Source organism: Lytechinus variegatus, chromosome 4, assembly GCF_018143015.1.
Source record: "Lytechinus variegatus isolate NC3 chromosome 4, Lvar_3.0, whole genome shotgun sequence".
Lineage (NCBI taxonomy): Eukaryota > Metazoa > Echinodermata > Echinoidea > Temnopleuroida > Toxopneustidae > Lytechinus > Lytechinus variegatus.
The window spans coordinates 18,617,120-18,633,263 of record NC_054743.1 but is presented as its reverse complement, the minus strand read 5'-3'; the positions used below and the strand labels follow the sequence as shown (position 1 = coordinate 18,633,263).

At 36.2% G+C, this 16,144-nt stretch overlaps 2 protein-coding genes across 2 annotated transcripts; both read right to left on the bottom strand.

The window, feature by feature from the left end:
• Positions 1 to 6,825: 6,825 nt before the first annotated feature.
• Positions 6,826 to 8,734, bottom strand: LOC121412853 (aromatic-L-amino-acid decarboxylase-like). Its single transcript, XM_041605614.1, has 2 exons — positions 8,467 to 8,734; positions 6,826 to 6,957 (listed from the first exon to the last, which is right to left on the bottom strand). The coding sequence occupies exons 1-2, from the start codon at positions 8,677 to 8,679 to the stop codon at positions 6,826 to 6,828; spliced, it is 345 nt and encodes a 114-aa protein (XP_041461548.1). The 5' UTR covers positions 8,680 to 8,734.
• Positions 8,735 to 11,856: 3,122 nt separating this feature from the next.
• On the bottom strand, positions 11,857 to 13,885 carry LOC121412585. The gene is made up of 2 exons (XM_041605371.1): positions 13,549 to 13,885; positions 11,857 to 13,175 (listed from the first exon to the last, which is right to left on the bottom strand). The coding sequence occupies exons 1-2, from the start codon at positions 13,848 to 13,850 to the stop codon at positions 12,503 to 12,505; spliced, it is 975 nt and encodes a 324-aa protein (XP_041461305.1). The 5' UTR covers positions 13,851 to 13,885; the 3' UTR covers positions 11,857 to 12,502.
• Between the last annotated feature and the right edge of the window lie 2,259 nt (positions 13,886 to 16,144).

The window sequence follows — 16,144 nt, the reverse complement described above, 5'->3', positions numbered from 1 at the left end:
AAAAGAATTTTTGACAAAATATTTATTTTCCTGATATTCAAAATGGCCGCCATATGCCCTCGTATACTCTATTATGTACAATATGAATAGGGAAAACTACTTTTCACAAAATGAGCACTTAACTGCACAAAATTGTGATGTATGAATGAAGTAATATATGCAAATTATCATTGCTAACGAGATATATCATTTATTATGTCATATATGGGAACATTTCTGTATTTTGATATCTAAAATAGCCGCCACTGGCCCAAACAGTATTGCGTACAATGGCAATGTGGGCCAAAAAATTCACAAGAGTGATCACTAAAATGCATATTATTAAGATTAAACGAGTGGAATACTGACTAAAAACATAATTGTTAACGAAATATATTATTAATATGCCATGTATGTGATGAATGTTTCATTTTGATATTCAAAATGGCTGCCAAAGGCCCTAAAAATAAATGCACAATGAGAAAGAGGAGCAAAGAAATCACAAGAGAGAGCACTATAATGCATATATATGTGATAAATTAATGGGATACTGTCTAAAAACATATTTTCTAACGAAATATATCATTCAGGTTTCAAGTTTGTGTTAAATACTGTATTTTGATTTTCAAAATGGCCGCAATAGACATTAACAGTATCATGTACAATGCAAATTGGGAAACTAATATTCACAGGAGTGAGCACCATAAATGCACAAAGTAGTGATCTATGAGTAAAATATTGTCTGAAAGTATAATTTATGTTAAGATATATCATTTATTCTGCCAGTTAGGCGATAAATACTGTTATTGGAAAGTCAAAATGGCCGCTACAGGCCCTTTTGATATTATGCATAATATGAATTGGAACAAATTATTTCAACAGAATTTGGCTTCGCTTGGCCAAATGGTGATGTATGAGTGAAATATTGTCTGAAAACATGATTTATAACAAATTTATATCATATCTTATGTAATTTAGGTGGTAAATACTGTATTTCAACATTCAAAATGGCTGCCATATGCCCCTTTGTGAACATTATTTTCTAAACTGAAATTGTATATCATACGATAAAGGCCTATGGTGGCCATTTTCAATTTTGAAATGCAGCTTTTATCACCTTAATTACACAACATTATGATATATCTCGTTAGAAACCATGGTTTTAGACAATATTCAACCCTTGCTTACATCACAATTCACAATTATATGCAATATTTAGAGTCAAGTAAAGCCAAATTCTGTCAAAATTATATGTCCCATGTTACAATGTACACACTATTTTTAGGACCTATGGCAGCCATTTTGGATTTCAAAGTATAGCATTCATTACCTCCACGTGATGTATTTAGTTAGAAATATGTGATGTATTTAGTTAGAAATCATGTCTAAGACAATGTTTTTACTCGTATATCACAGTTATATCAAGGAGGTGATATCTCCTTGGTTATATGCATTTTATGATTCTCATTCTTGTGAAAATTAGTTTCTCCATTCGCATTGTGCATGATAAATATAGGGCCTATAGGCCATTTTGAACACGTTGAATGTAAAAATACAGCATTTATCACATAAATGGCATATTAACAATGATGTTTTTAGTCAGTATTCAACTCGTTTATCTTAATAATATGCATTTTAGTGCTCACTCTTGTCAATTTTTTGGCCCCGGCGATTGCCATTGTACATAATGCTCCTTGAGCGTGTGGCTGCTATTTTAGATATCAAAATACAGCAATGTCCCCATATATGACATAATAAATGATATATCTCGTTATTAATGATGATTTGAATATATTACTTTGTTCATACATCGCGATTTTGTGCGGTTTAGTGCTAATTTTTGTGAAAATTAGTTTTCCCTATTCATATTGTAATGGCCTATGGCGGCAATTTTGAATATCAGGAAAATAAATATTTTGTCAACAAAATATTTTTTCAGAGAGTATTTCATTCCTGCCACACGATTTCATGCATTTCATAGCCAATGTGCGGACAATATTACGTGCAATTGTGGTGCTCACTCCTGTGAATATTGGTTTCCCACTTTGCATTGTACATGATACTGTTAATGTCTATGGCGGCCATTTTGAAAATCAAAATACAGTATTTAACACAAACTTGAAACCTGAATGATATATTTCGTTAGAAAATATGTTTTTAGACAGTATCCCATTAATCTATCACATGCATTATAGTGCTCTCTTTAGTGATTTCTTTGCTCCTCTCTCTCGTTGTGCATTTATTTTTAGGGCCTTTGGCAGCCATTCAAAATATCAAAATGAAACATTCATCACATACATTGCATATTAATGATACATTTCGTTAACAATTATGTTTTTATTCAGTATTCCACTCGTTTAATCTTAATAATATGCATTTTAGTGATCACTCTTGTGAATTTTTGGCCCCCATTGCCATTGTACGCAATACTGTTTTGGCCAGTGGCGGCTATTTTAGATATCAAAGTACAGAAATGTTCCCATATATGACATAATAAATGATATATCTCGTTAGCAATGATAATTTGCATATATTACTTCATTCATACATCACAATTTTGTGCAGTTAAGTGCTCATTTTGTGAAAAGTAGTTTTCCCTATTCATATTGTACATAATAGAGTATACGAGGGCATATGGCGGCCATTTTGAATATCAGGAAAATAAATATTTTGTCAAAAATTCTTTTTTCAGGGAGTATTTCTCTCCTGCCACACAATTTCATGCATTTCATAGCCAATGTGTGGACAATTTTAGGATTTTCATGGGTAATTTGCATATTTTGGCGGCCATGTTGGATTTTGCCAATTTGCGGAAAATGCTCAAGGTTACACGAGTGGCATCATCCAGATTCGTAATCAGCACCCTCGAATTGACAAGAAACCATCAAAAAATATTGTATATATAAAAAAACAAGGTTTGGTCAAGTTTCTATTAAGGTCCAGATTTTAAAAAATGTGCTCAGAAAAAGTGCTTTAGGCATTTTGTGTTAATGCTGATTTATCTATTGTTTTAAGGTAATTCAGGGGTGCTGAACCCAAAAATGCTGTTTGCCAAACTTGATTCCGACGTTTTCATCCTCAAATCGGCAAAAAACAAAATGGCGGCATTTTTAATGCAGTTTCCCATATTAAACGATTTTTATGGGTGATTATATTTTTTTTTAATGTGATCTATGCGTTACTTTTGATACCTAGGGTTGCAAACATAATGTGTCCGATTGATTCGTCAGCAATCTTGAATTCCAAGATGGCTGCCATGATTCACAACTGCTGATTTGATAAATAATATGGCAAAATGTTTGATAATTTGTGGACGATGCTGGCATATTCACATATATATCTTTAACGTGTCCGCCATTTTTTCCTCGCCTGCATAGCAGAAGCAAGACATGGACGTCGCTTTTCCGACGGCGGCGGCGAAGTCAACATCAAATCTTAACCGAGGTTAAGTTTTTGAAATTTCATAACTTTTAGGGTTTAGATGTCTATTTCATGAAACTTAGGCATGTTAGGAATAAACAAAGTCTATTGACACAGGTTATAGTTACAAAACGTTGTCAAGGTTACCTGGAAATCCAACATAGTGTCCACAACGGCAGTCGTTGTACCATCAACTCCAAAAATAAAGCAAATCATCAAAATCAAAATCATCAAAAAGCTTTCAAGGCAAATAATGAATCAGGACATGTTTACAAGATAGTCAGTGAGTGTGTCAGAGAATTCAAGATTCTATAATGGCGTCTATAATGGACGTTGTAACTTTGAAATGGTCCAAATTCATATAAATCCACCAGGTAGAAATAACTCTGGGGTCTACCGAGAATAAAATAAAACATTAAAAAAATCATGATTCCAAAGGGAAAATTACATTGGAAAAATTTCAAGGTTTATCAGTGGTGCAGTTTTGCCCCCCCCAAAAAAAAATAATAATAATATTAATGATGGCTTTAAAAAATAGTTGCTATTTCTTAAAAATCTGGCTGCAAAGTTCATATACTATCTACCTACAATGTAAGAACATTTTTGTGCCTTTCTCATGATTTCAAGGGTCATATGATACAGGTGAAGACAGATTACAGGGAACCATTGTTGTCCATTTTGTCAAAAAATTGAAGAACGCTCCAAAGATTACATTCAAATTGGCCACCATTGTTACAAAAATGACAATTCTTCATATCCCATCTAATGCCACTATTTAGGTGTCTCTGTTTCTAAGACTCATGAAAATATTTTTTACAAGAATTAGTGACATAATTAGGTGGTGGTTCAATAATAAGTAAGCATCCAAAAACAAACTTTAAAAAAAATAAGGTACACTTTCACCTAAAAATTCCATAATTCACTGATGAGTATTTCAAGACACGTCATTCTTTGTGCTCAAGACTATCCTATGGTTTCATGATTAGGGGACAACAGTCATTTTCACGCAATTTTAGAAGTCGCTTTGGACTTTTTACGACGAAAAGGAAACTGACAATTTTTTTTTTGTTCCGATTTATTATTTCAGCCTTCAAACCACAATACATGTAGTGTAGATTTTGTTCACCTAATTATGACTATGTTTAGCTGATGGAAGCCTTTTAAGGCTCAATTTTGAAAGCCAACTTTAAATAATAGGCAAAATGGACCGCTTCATACCATTGTAACTAATCCAAAAGTATTAACTCTTGAAGCCATAGTGTAGACACCAACATCATACTTCCCAAATGGATTTTAAATAGATTATGTCAATTTTTTAGTATGAGCAGCCATTTTAGACTCCTCAATTGGAAGCCATCTTGGGTTTTTAGACATACAGGACCATTTATTGCCCTTGTAACTTATCCTAATGTATTACTTGACCATTTAAACCAAGGGTTAGACAACATAATCATATACCCCAGGCGGATTTTAAACAAACTATGACAGTTTTTAGGTTACAATGGCCATTTTAGACTCCAATTTTTTAAGCCTTTTTGGATTCTTGGACATGCTGGACCTCTGACTGTCCTTTTTACTTGTCCTTATTTATTATTTGACCCTTTAAACCATGGGTTAAACTCCCAAATCATATACCCCGGGCTGATACTAAATAAACTATGTCAGTTTTTCGGTAAGAACGGCCTATATAGACTCCATTTTTGGAAGCCATTATGGATTTTTGGATATAATGGAACCACTAACTGTCTTTGTAACTTGTCCCAAGCTAATACTTGACCCTTTAAACCATGCGTTATACTAAAAAATCATATTCTCCAGACGGTTATTAAACAAACTGTGTCGGTTTGTAATTAACGACAGACATTTCATACTCCATTTTTGCAAACTATCCTGGATTTTTGGACATGGAGGACCATAGACTGTCATTTTTACTTGTCCCAACGTATTTCTTGACCCATTAAACCATGGGTTAGACACCAACACCATATGCCCAAGGCAGGTATTAAACAAACTGGGTTTGGTTTTTTTTTTAGATAATAACAGCTATTTTAGACTCCAATTTTGAGAGCCATCTTGGATTTTTGGACATAGTGGACTGTTGACTGTCCTTGTAACTTGTCCCGGTTTACTTCTTGACCCTTGAAATCACCAATGAATACAACCCAAATAAAAGACACTAAAATACGTAAAATATGAATTATGAATTTTTAGGCCATGTCAGCCATTTTTACGCAATCTTGGATTTTCAGGTACACTGGAGTGCTTATGTTCACTCTTTCCTTTTTCGCCCTCCACCATTGAATACATGTATGCACCGAAAAAGGTGTCAAGGGTAGATAAAGTGCCGGTTATTTTAATTTTCAGTTAATGACGGCCATCTTAGACGCCATCTTGAAAATAGCCACTTTTCCGGATACAGAATTTGGTGGATTTTTAGTATGTTATTTTTTAGATTAAAAAGTACCAAAAACCGTTGACAAACGTTTTTGTTACGAGTTTTGGGGGTCAGAATAGAGTAAAAATGAGTGTAGAATGGCGGCCATTTTGTTTTTGCCAATTTGAGGATTTTAACATCAAAATCAAATTTGGACTCAGCGCCATCAAATTATGTCAATGCACTTCTCAATTCAGCATTAACAAGATTTGCCTAAGGCAGTCTACTTTTCTCAAATCTGGACCTGACTATATGGGGCCTATCCTGGACTACTAGTATCCGAAAAACATTACGTAAATACAAGATCTGCCTCCAACCTACAACTCGATGCCCAAAATGCAATACTGAATGCTTTTAATGCTCATTTATTATCTCCTCAATAAATCAATGTTCAATTCCTTGCCCCTTCATTTAAAAGCCCTATCCACACTCTTTAGTTTCAAAAAGAGAAAAATCATATATCTTGTCCAGCAAATGTTAAAATGTCAGTGGCTCCTGTGTTACAAATATGTTACTGACTCCAACTTTGCATGCCTTTCTGCGTTCTACATTTCTAATATGTATGGTATATATGATGTTTTTACTTTGTATATTTTATCACTTGCCTATACGTATTTCGTTTTTATACTTTTAGGGCCCCTTTTGATACCAGCTTTTGCTGATAGGGCACCCTATTGAAATATTGTCTGAATGAAAATAAATAGATAAAATGCCAGCTTTTATTCAACCTCCATAACAATTCAATTTTTCACGTAATCTATTGAATAAAATTTAATCGGAAATGGGTTATGTCTATTTGATTTTCAGCTAGTTCTTAACCTGTCAGATTTTCACGAGACCTTTAACTCCTCCGTGACAAATACGACGTGTTTACGAGCTATCATCTATAAATGATAGCTGACAACAATATTACATTTTAAAAAATGTTAGAAGTTAAGATCATTGACCAGTCCGTGATAGCTTGATCTTTTGCATTACATTAAAAAGATAAATTAAGGTGATGATTTTACCCAAGTACATGTTGGCGAGGTCAAAGCAGCGATAAGTTGGGCTGCGGCCACACACGGAGCAGATGTTCCAATCTCCACATATCCATGGTAATTAGGACTCGATAGGTGAGGCATCTAGGATTTAAAATAACTCAAATTACAATCTAATGGATTTAATAACATTCCCGATTGACCGTGGTTAAGCTTCTATGATAAAAAAAACCTCAAATTACAATCTAATGGATTTAATATGATTCCTGATCGACCGTAGTTAAGGACAAATCGAAATCTGGATGTGATTTCAAACCACAAAGAATATAAATTCACAAAACCTTTGGTGATGAAAATAAATCTTTAGGATTACAATAACAGTCTTTCCAAAAATAGATGGTTTCTTTGCTACAGCCTGGATGTATTTATAATTCATACCATTTGGAATGTAGAAAATCCTTAAATTTAGTATTCGTAAAAGAAGTAAAGAATCTCAACAGGTTAAAATCCACATAACTTTGTCTGTTCACCTTAATTATCTGACTCATCAAAGGTTAGACGTTATCTAAATTAGAATCATATTTAAACAAACTGGTCTTTGCAAAATATGCCAAAAATGTATACTTTAGAATTATACACGATAATGAATACTATTATTGTTAAAATTATTAATAATCCATCCGTTTCACAATATAAGGCCAACATTTTCTGGGGTATACATTGTGGGTGAACTTTTTGATTTATACTTACGGTGTGCGTTTGGGTGCGTGGTTGTATAATAATAATGATGATGATAATGATAAGACTTATTTACCCAGGGTAGCCACTCTCAGCTGTAAGCTGTTCTTCCAGCGGCAGCGGGCCCCCGTGAATAACATATGTTATTACTACCCTTCTCCGTCCTCACACGTCGAGCGCCTGACGGGGCAGAAGGTCCCATTTTTTTAAAGTCTTTGGTATGACTCGGCCGGAGTCCAAAGACCTCCCGTCCATGAGGCGGGCGCTCTACCACTGAGCTACCATGTCCGGTATGGGGGTGTGAGGGTGTACGTGTGTGTGTGCGTAAGGGTAGGTGCAGGTGTGGAGGTTCCGGGGCCGTGTGGTCTAGGCGCCGACTAGACAGACATTTGAAAGTCCGGGGTTCGACCTGCGGCCACCGTACCTATGCCCGTGGGAAATGTATTTAATAGACAGTGTATTTTATCCTGCATTAAAATAAATGGAAATGCTACATGCATTCTTGGAAACTCGGTATGGACTTGTTTAAAAAAAAAATGTGATGGTGTGCGTGTGTGTGGGTGTGTGGGGATGGGTGCAAGACTGTATAGCTTTGGGGAGATTTACTGTAAAAATAGATTTTCGTCAACAAAAACCGTTAACGATGGAGGTAAAATAGATGGACATGTTCCTCCTCGAAATTTTGACAAGCTACAAAATTCACATAAGTTTTTCAAGTCAAAGGTCGACAGTCTGCGATTTTATTATGTAGTCTTTCAGGGAGGACCTTACATCAACTGCGCGGTCCTGATGTGTGGGGGTGTAAAAGGAGAGAGAGAGAGCTCAGAAGAAGAAAAACGATGAGAAACGTAAGATTCAGAAGAGAAAAGATAAAAGAAGTTAGAGCGGGGTTGGTAGCTAAGCCAACTTACGTACGTTTGGAATGATCATCTTCCTGACATCATCCAATAGATCTTGCCATTTATCAGGATGTTGAGGAGCTTCCAGGGGAAGTTGATCAAGAAGATGACCCGGATCGCTGGATCCCGCTGGTGACAGATCCTCTAAACCATTCCAAAACTCACCAATCAATTCAGTCACGCCGCTCGTAAGTTCCTTCATCTCATTAACATGATCCTTGGCAGCCATGGTTGCAGCAGATGGATCGAGATATAAGGAACGGTTCGTCAAAGATTAATGATGTCGGATTAAAAAGAAAGCCAAAAATTTTGCAATTCATTCAGAAATTTACAGATTTATGAACCCCATGTACATTTGCATTGGCGTCCAGGCAGCTCACCGGTTTGCACGTTTGTTTCCTATGATTGTGTTTACGTCGTCATATCGTATCAAGAACACTGACAAACATCAGAACGAGCTTTTGACATTGAATTCCCGACCTTGTCCTTGACATTTGATATTATGGTTCCATAATAGTTTAACTTGGTATTCAGTTTGTTTGCGTGGGTTGATTAATGAAAATACATAGAATTCAAAGATTCATATAGGACCTTAACCTCTTTATCTACATGGCTACAGAATCATAAAAGTACCAGATCAAACATTGAACAATACCATATTCAGCATTAAACCTTAACGTGGGATAAATATCTCTATTCATAAATGGATGGTGGTATTTTGGCTGGAAATTATTTTATAAAAACGTAAACAGGTCTACATTGGTAACAACTTTTACGACCAAGGTCAAGAGGCACCATTTTCCCTTTACCCGTTCTCTCCATCACTCAAAAATATATCTTTTTTTCGTAATACGGTCAGTCAGAATCTTATAGAAGCTTACAGACAGGGGCGTCGATCCATTTTTCAGATTGGGGGGGCAAAATCATGAATCAATTTTCCAAAGGCGCTCGATCACACCCACACACATATGCCTATATATATGTGTACATATATATATGTATATATATACACACACACACCATGCACACATACACACAGACATATATATATATATATATATATATATATATATATATATATATATATATATATATATATATATATATATATACATATATATCTCACCAGCAGATTAATGCGAGCGCGAAGCGTGAGCTGAAAATTTTGATATTTCGATCTGAAAAAAAAAATGAGTTTAATGGACGTTTTTAATAAAGAACAAGATATATATTTCCAACAAAAGATTATTGCAAATCGAAGTGGGAGTTCTTTTGAGGTTTAGAACTGAAAACGGGACCATATTCACCTATTTAATCATGGAAAGTATGGGTTTTTGTTACAAAAATCATGCGAGCGCGAAGCGCGAGCTGAAATTTTTTGATATTCCAATCTGAATATTGGACATTTTGAGCACGATTTTAGACGAAGAACGAGTTTTGTATCTCAATCTCGCTTGCTGATTTCTGTGTAACAGTACAATCTTATTTTATTTTTAGCACATGCAGAATTATTGGGGGGGCAAAATGATATGTTTGCCCCCCAATATTTTCATTGGTGGGGCGATCGCCCCCCCTGCCCCCCCATAATCGACGCCTCTGCTTACAGATCATGCAGATAGTACCCAGAAGTTTAGACAAGCTATTGCAGACTTAATGCAAAAGGGTTGATGAGATATCTATATATACCTTAACATCTCATCATGTCTTCATCTTTTAAAAGAGATGATCATATCTACATCATGTGAAAGAGATGATCCGATGGGTAGATCTTCGATCTCGTCATGTCTACATCTTTTCAGCTGGCAAGATGTGAATAGGACGAGATCCTAGGTCATGAAATCTGACCATAAATTCGACACGACGAGATTAGAGATCTTGTCATCAAATAATCTTTTATATGGGATGTAGACCAGTAGCGTTATGTGCCAAAAATTTTGAGGGGCCAGACATGATGTAGCAAAAAAAAATCTCAAAAGTTTTGAGGGAGCGTAGTGAGCGAGCAAAATATGCTGATTGTAAGTACAAAATCCGACTTGTGGATAGATTTTACAAACTCTTAAAAATATTATATTGTATTTAACCTTTTCCTTTTATTTTGTGGTCGTGAAACGTTCGAGGGCCATGGCCCTCAAGCCTTCCTCCCCCCCCCCCCCCGAATCTGTACGATAGTTATGTAAAAATGACGAGACTTTTAATCTTCCTCTGTCTCTCATTCGCAGAAAAGTATGATCGTTGAGAGTGGTAAATTCCGATTCTTGCTTTCGTTGCAAGATTGCCCTCTATTGTTGGTGTCTTTTTATCTGCTCGTTGTGGAGGGTGTGATTTTTAAACCTTATTTGGCACTTGATGATTTAGATGTCGCAGTCACCAGCTAACATGGGTTAGGGGACGTTATGAGGGTTTTCCTGAACATAACATATAGGGTGGCGGTTTCCATTACCTTTTAGGGCGCCTATTCCAAAAAAAATACGATACGGATAAAATATCCCAACTCATGAAACGCCCTAACACATTTGAAATTAGAAGCTACGTAAGCATTTTGAGGAATTCCAATTATTTGATAATCGATCAAAACTTCCCCTTTTCTATAATTGACCTTTTGGAAAATTGGTTATCCAGTGAGTCTAACCTTCCATTTGCACTGGACGGCCACGAACTTATCGTTAATAACAGACAAAACAGGGGGTAGGTATATATACATCCCATCACTTTTCATCGGGTGACCTGAACGACCGCCCCCCCCCCCCACACACACACACACTCAACCCCTCCCCCTCTCACACAAACAAATGTAAGCATGTCAATAGCTTTACCAATCCCATTCCACACACACACACCGATTCACCCTCACTCACAAACATACTCATACACTCAGTTTTGCGCATCTAAAAAAAAAACGTGTAAACAAAACACCATTCACAATGCACACACACCCTCCCCAACACCCTTGCCTTCTTTTTATCTCTCTCTTATCAAACACACGCACACACACCCACGTGCACATTAATACACAACTACATGTATTTTCATTCCAATCCAGAAAGTATGTGATATAGCGCTTTTTCTTATATTGTATTTTAAAAAATGATGCAGACACATAATTTTGGCAATTAAAACAATAGACATGATATATAAACTCAACCCTACATTCTCTTTTCATTTAACTAATTTCAGATTAATTTTCGGATCTTATTTTTACAAGCGTTATGACATCTATTCATATTCCTGTATTATTTCATAAATATAAATTTATATATTATTATATTTCCCCATGGAACGCAAGATATGGAAATTTCTGGGAAAAGGTTACAAGTACATCGATCATCGTTTTTATACAACGTCTACAGGTGAATTTTTCTTTCATCCATTTTGTGGGGCATTTGAGTCATATAAAATGATAAGTCTCATATTTCCTACAATATTATCATTTTGCTACCTGATTGCATTAACATTGAATAGATCTGATAATGTTTACAACGATAATTGTAATTACAGGTTTATTCACTGTAATGTAAGCGATCCTTCATTTGTCCATGATCAATAATGCAAAATCAGATACATGTATCGTATTCTACTTGCTCTTTTGATTTCTGAATTGGTCTATTCTATAACATGCTTTAATGCTAAAGAAAGTAAATCAGATGTAGAACAGATTGTTAGTAATGTGTCTCATATGGGAATGCTTATGATTCTACAAAAAAGTACAAGTCGATTGATTATAATTTATCCCCTTAATCTCATTCAAAGGCTTTACTTATTTATTGGCATGTTTGGGGGAGGTGGCCCAATACTTTGTCCATCTGAAAATTGTTAAATCTTCATAAATGGCAATATTTAAATTAATCTAATTTACTAATTATTTCAAAACTTTATATAATAACTTATAATTTTTCAGGATTCGAGGGAAGCAAAGTAAATATAACCCATGAATAGTCAATAAGTTTTACAAAACCTCTTAAGACATTGGTTTCAACAATTAAAAACAAAGAAAGTTCACGGAGCTCATTTGTATGAATGTGATAATTTACCTGTAATCATGTTACCTTGAATTTTCATAAAGGCTTAAATCGCAGTTCATACATTTCATTGTAATACTCTGTTCCTTTGGCAACGGCCCTCTGTATATCTTTAGTTGCAGATGAGAGTGGAGGCTTCTCCTTCTTACTGAAATGAAAGCAAGAGCTGTTGATGGCTGTTCGATGGAAATACCCAAGACCAGTTGACAGCATCTTCGGCACTCCCCCAGGATTCTTCCAGGTCTTGATGATATCGATGGAAGCATCCCATTTTAAAAGTCCATCTTGGAACTCCAACCTTCCAACCTCACAGATCTTCTGTAGGTATGGCTTTGGGTTGGCCATCAAGTCTTCACAATCTACGATCAACGGGTCTGGGTCAAGGTTTTCTCGTACATACTTCCAGGCCGCATGGATGTTGAAGTAATTGCCACCGGAAGAGAAGTAGTAGGGATCATCGACGAGGAGATCAAAGTTCTCTTCTGTTTTGCCAACGAGGTGACCGGGTAAGGTGAGAGATGTTTGCAGGGTGGCTCTTCTGTAGGAAGAGATCGCAAGTTGAGGATCTCGGATGATGAAGACATACCTGAAGCCACTGTCACGGGAAGGAAGGTATCGTTTTCGATTACCGCAGAATGATCCGCCCATGTCTTTGACGACGACCTTGGAGCTTTCAAGATTTCCAAGGCATTCTTTCAGGTCCGAAAATCTGCCATTGTGATGGGGAAAGTTGTAAGAAAACATTTGTATGAGCAAACTGGCAAAAGTGAAAACGTTATGATACCCCAACATGTTTAAACATACCTTTGGATAGTTTTTAAGAAGCAGCATTTGATTTGGATGATATCCCCATCATTGTTGGGTTTTTTTCTTCAAAATACCAACGTAGCTGACCAATGGTTGTCAGTCTGACTTCTGAAAATGGATTCTTATGAAAGTTACTGTTAACATTGAAGAGCTTAACACATATGAGATTCTAAAAGGCCATTGATTATCCTTTTATATCGTTCATATACTCTAAGATAAACAGCATAGCCTATTCACATATAATGGCATAATCCCTTTGCTTATTATTTACTTACGAATATTTCTGTCCTTCTACTAAGGGAAGATTATTCATGTTATGTATTAATTGAGCAGCGTGGTCAAACTCTGCTCGGTACTCTTCTGTCCAGTCCGTCGGTAGCTCTTTCCCCTTGTCTGCCTTGTACAGTTGAAGAGCGATCTTGGCGATGACATACGGCTCGAACCACGCCTCGAGCCCGTCAATGAAGCTCAAACATTTTAGGAGTGATGTCGACCCAGACCTTGGAATGCAAATGAAGAAGAGGCGGGATCGCTTGGCATCTGCTGCCGATGCCGTCGTCGGATCCGATTTCGACATGGCAGCGGACTCGATGACTTCGAGCGTGGTTAATTGATTTTGTCACTGGCAATATCCAAATACTATGAACAACACCCAAGCATCAGAACAGAATAAACTTGTCCAAGGACTTAGTGATATATGTATATTCAGTTAACCACCTCGATTCCCCAGATAGTGATGGTGATGTCGAAACTCCATCGAAAGGAGTATTTCCAGGGCTGTCGCGAAGGTGAATAAACCGTATGATGTAGGCTCTACATGAAATTTGGAAAAAATATGATATTGAGATTGTTGTTATCTTAACGTGCTACGGACGTATCTGTGTGTAGCAGTCAATTGTGTACGGTGCGTGTGTCAGGTGCCGTGACCATTGTTATAACCCACTCTTAAAAACTATTGCGACACTTTGTGTTTGCGTTTATGAAATACCTTCCCAGTTCAACGGATTTGAACTTTGTCTTCTCTTTTAAAGGGGTATACTTCACCCTCTTTGATAGAAGTGATGAATAAGAAAATCTGAATTATATTTTTCTTGGTCAAAATTGGAGAAGAAATAAGAACATGATATCACTTTGAGGTTTGCCATGATTGTTTTTAAACAATGATATATTTATGAACATTACAAATTTTTATGCAAATATGTAAACCAGTGGAGTAACTACGGGGGCATGGGGGCACGTGCCCCCCCCCCCCCCCATCGACTGGCCCCCAAAAAAACGGGGAAAAGGAGAAAAAGAGGGAAAAGGGAAGAGAAACGTAGTGGGGAAAGAAGAAATTATTGTTCATTATAATGTTACATTATGTTATGTGATATGTTGCATTTTTTATAACTTTATAAAACATTATTTGCTTCATTGTGTCTTCATTGTTCACGTTGTTCCTGGTGCTCGCATAGACTGTTTAACTATATATATAATCCTGTTGTACTAAAACCTCCCGTTTTCAATCAATATACAACAAATATATTTCCTCGCAATTCGAGTTATTATTGTTTTATGTATTGACATATTCTTCTTTTTCATGACTACTTAAAGTGATTGCCCTATTTTAAGGTCTTAATATAAAACATTTCCTGTCCGTGCTAACGTTCGCATCAGTAGATTGGTGAGATTTCTGCTCTTCATGAACTTAAATCAGTTCTTAAAACGTCAATTTTTCTGATCTGAATATCAAAAATGTTCAGCTCGCGCTCGCATCACTTGGTTAGTGAAATACGTAGGGTCTTAGATAATTTCTACAAAAAAGCCTTAGAATGCCCCTCTTCAGGTCTGAATTTCCTACATAATTTTCAGCTCGCGCTTCGCTCTCGCAGTATATGATTAGTGAGATGCGTATGATAATCATTATTACAATTACTTCAAAAAGTACTTCATGTGTTTAGATGTAATTCTAACAAAATCAGCAAGTGCTTGGCACTCGCATAAGATAACTATGGTTAGATAATTATGTATACTCTTAATGAATTCCTATAAAACATAGTCCTTAAAATATCCATGTTTGGGGTCAATATATACAAAAATTTTAGCTGACTATTCGCTCTCTTAATGAATTCCTATAAAACATAGTCCTTAAAATATCCATGTTTGGGGTCAATATATACAAAAATTTTAGCTCGCGCTTCGCGCTCGCATCATTTGGTTATTGAAATATGCACGGTCTTAGGGAATTCCTACAAACAAGCCTAGAATGCCTCTCTTCATTTCTGAATTTCCTAAATTTTCAGCTAGCGTGTGTGTATTTTAGTTTTGTCAGACGTGTATCAATCAGATATGATTATTTACGTCTGGGACCGACCTTTAACGTCACCATCCGAAAGACGTGACCAGGGCTCGAACCTCGAACCGCTGCATCAATTTGTAACTTCCCCACAGCTTGGATTACAGGCGCACGCCGGCCACAACGCCAAGTTTCAGCTAGCGCTTCGCGCTTGCAGTATTTGATTAGTATAAGATGCGTTTGATAATCATGATTACTACAAAAGGTGCTTTATGACTGTGTTTAGATGTAATTCTAATAAAATCAGCACATGATGGCACTAGCATTAGATGACTATGGTGAGATATTTATACTCCTAATGGATTCTGAAATATAGTCCTTAAAATTTCCCTGGTTAGGGTCAATAGATACCCAAAAAAAAATTCGCTCGCGCTTCGCGCTCGCATCGTTTGTTTAGCGAGACAGTTACGTGTCATGATTAAAACAAAATTGCTTATAATGTCCCCTTTTAGCTCTGAATATCAAAAATTTTCAGCTCGCACTTCGCGCTCGCATTATTTAATCAGTGAGATACATATTCGTTTAATGGCACTTCA

What these genes read in the sequence shown, in the direction of transcription:
- LOC121412853 (XM_041605614.1), bottom strand. Translation starts at nt 8,679, where the DNA reads ATGGCTGCCAAGGATCATGTTAATGAGATGAAGGAACTTACGAGCGGC. An exon ending in GGAAGATGATCATTCCAAAC is followed by an intron (nt 6,958 to 8,466) that starts GTACGTAAGTTG and finishes TTTAAATCCTAG; the next exon opens with ATGCCTCACCTATCGAGTCC.
- LOC121412585 (XM_041605371.1), bottom strand. Translation starts at nt 13,850, where the DNA reads ATGTCGAAATCGGATCCGACGACGGCATCGGCAGCAGATGCCAAGCGA. An exon ending in GTAGAAGGACAGAAATATTC is followed by an intron (nt 13,176 to 13,548) that starts GTAAGTAAATAA and finishes TCACAATGGCAG; the next exon opens with ATTTTCGGACCTGAAAGAAT.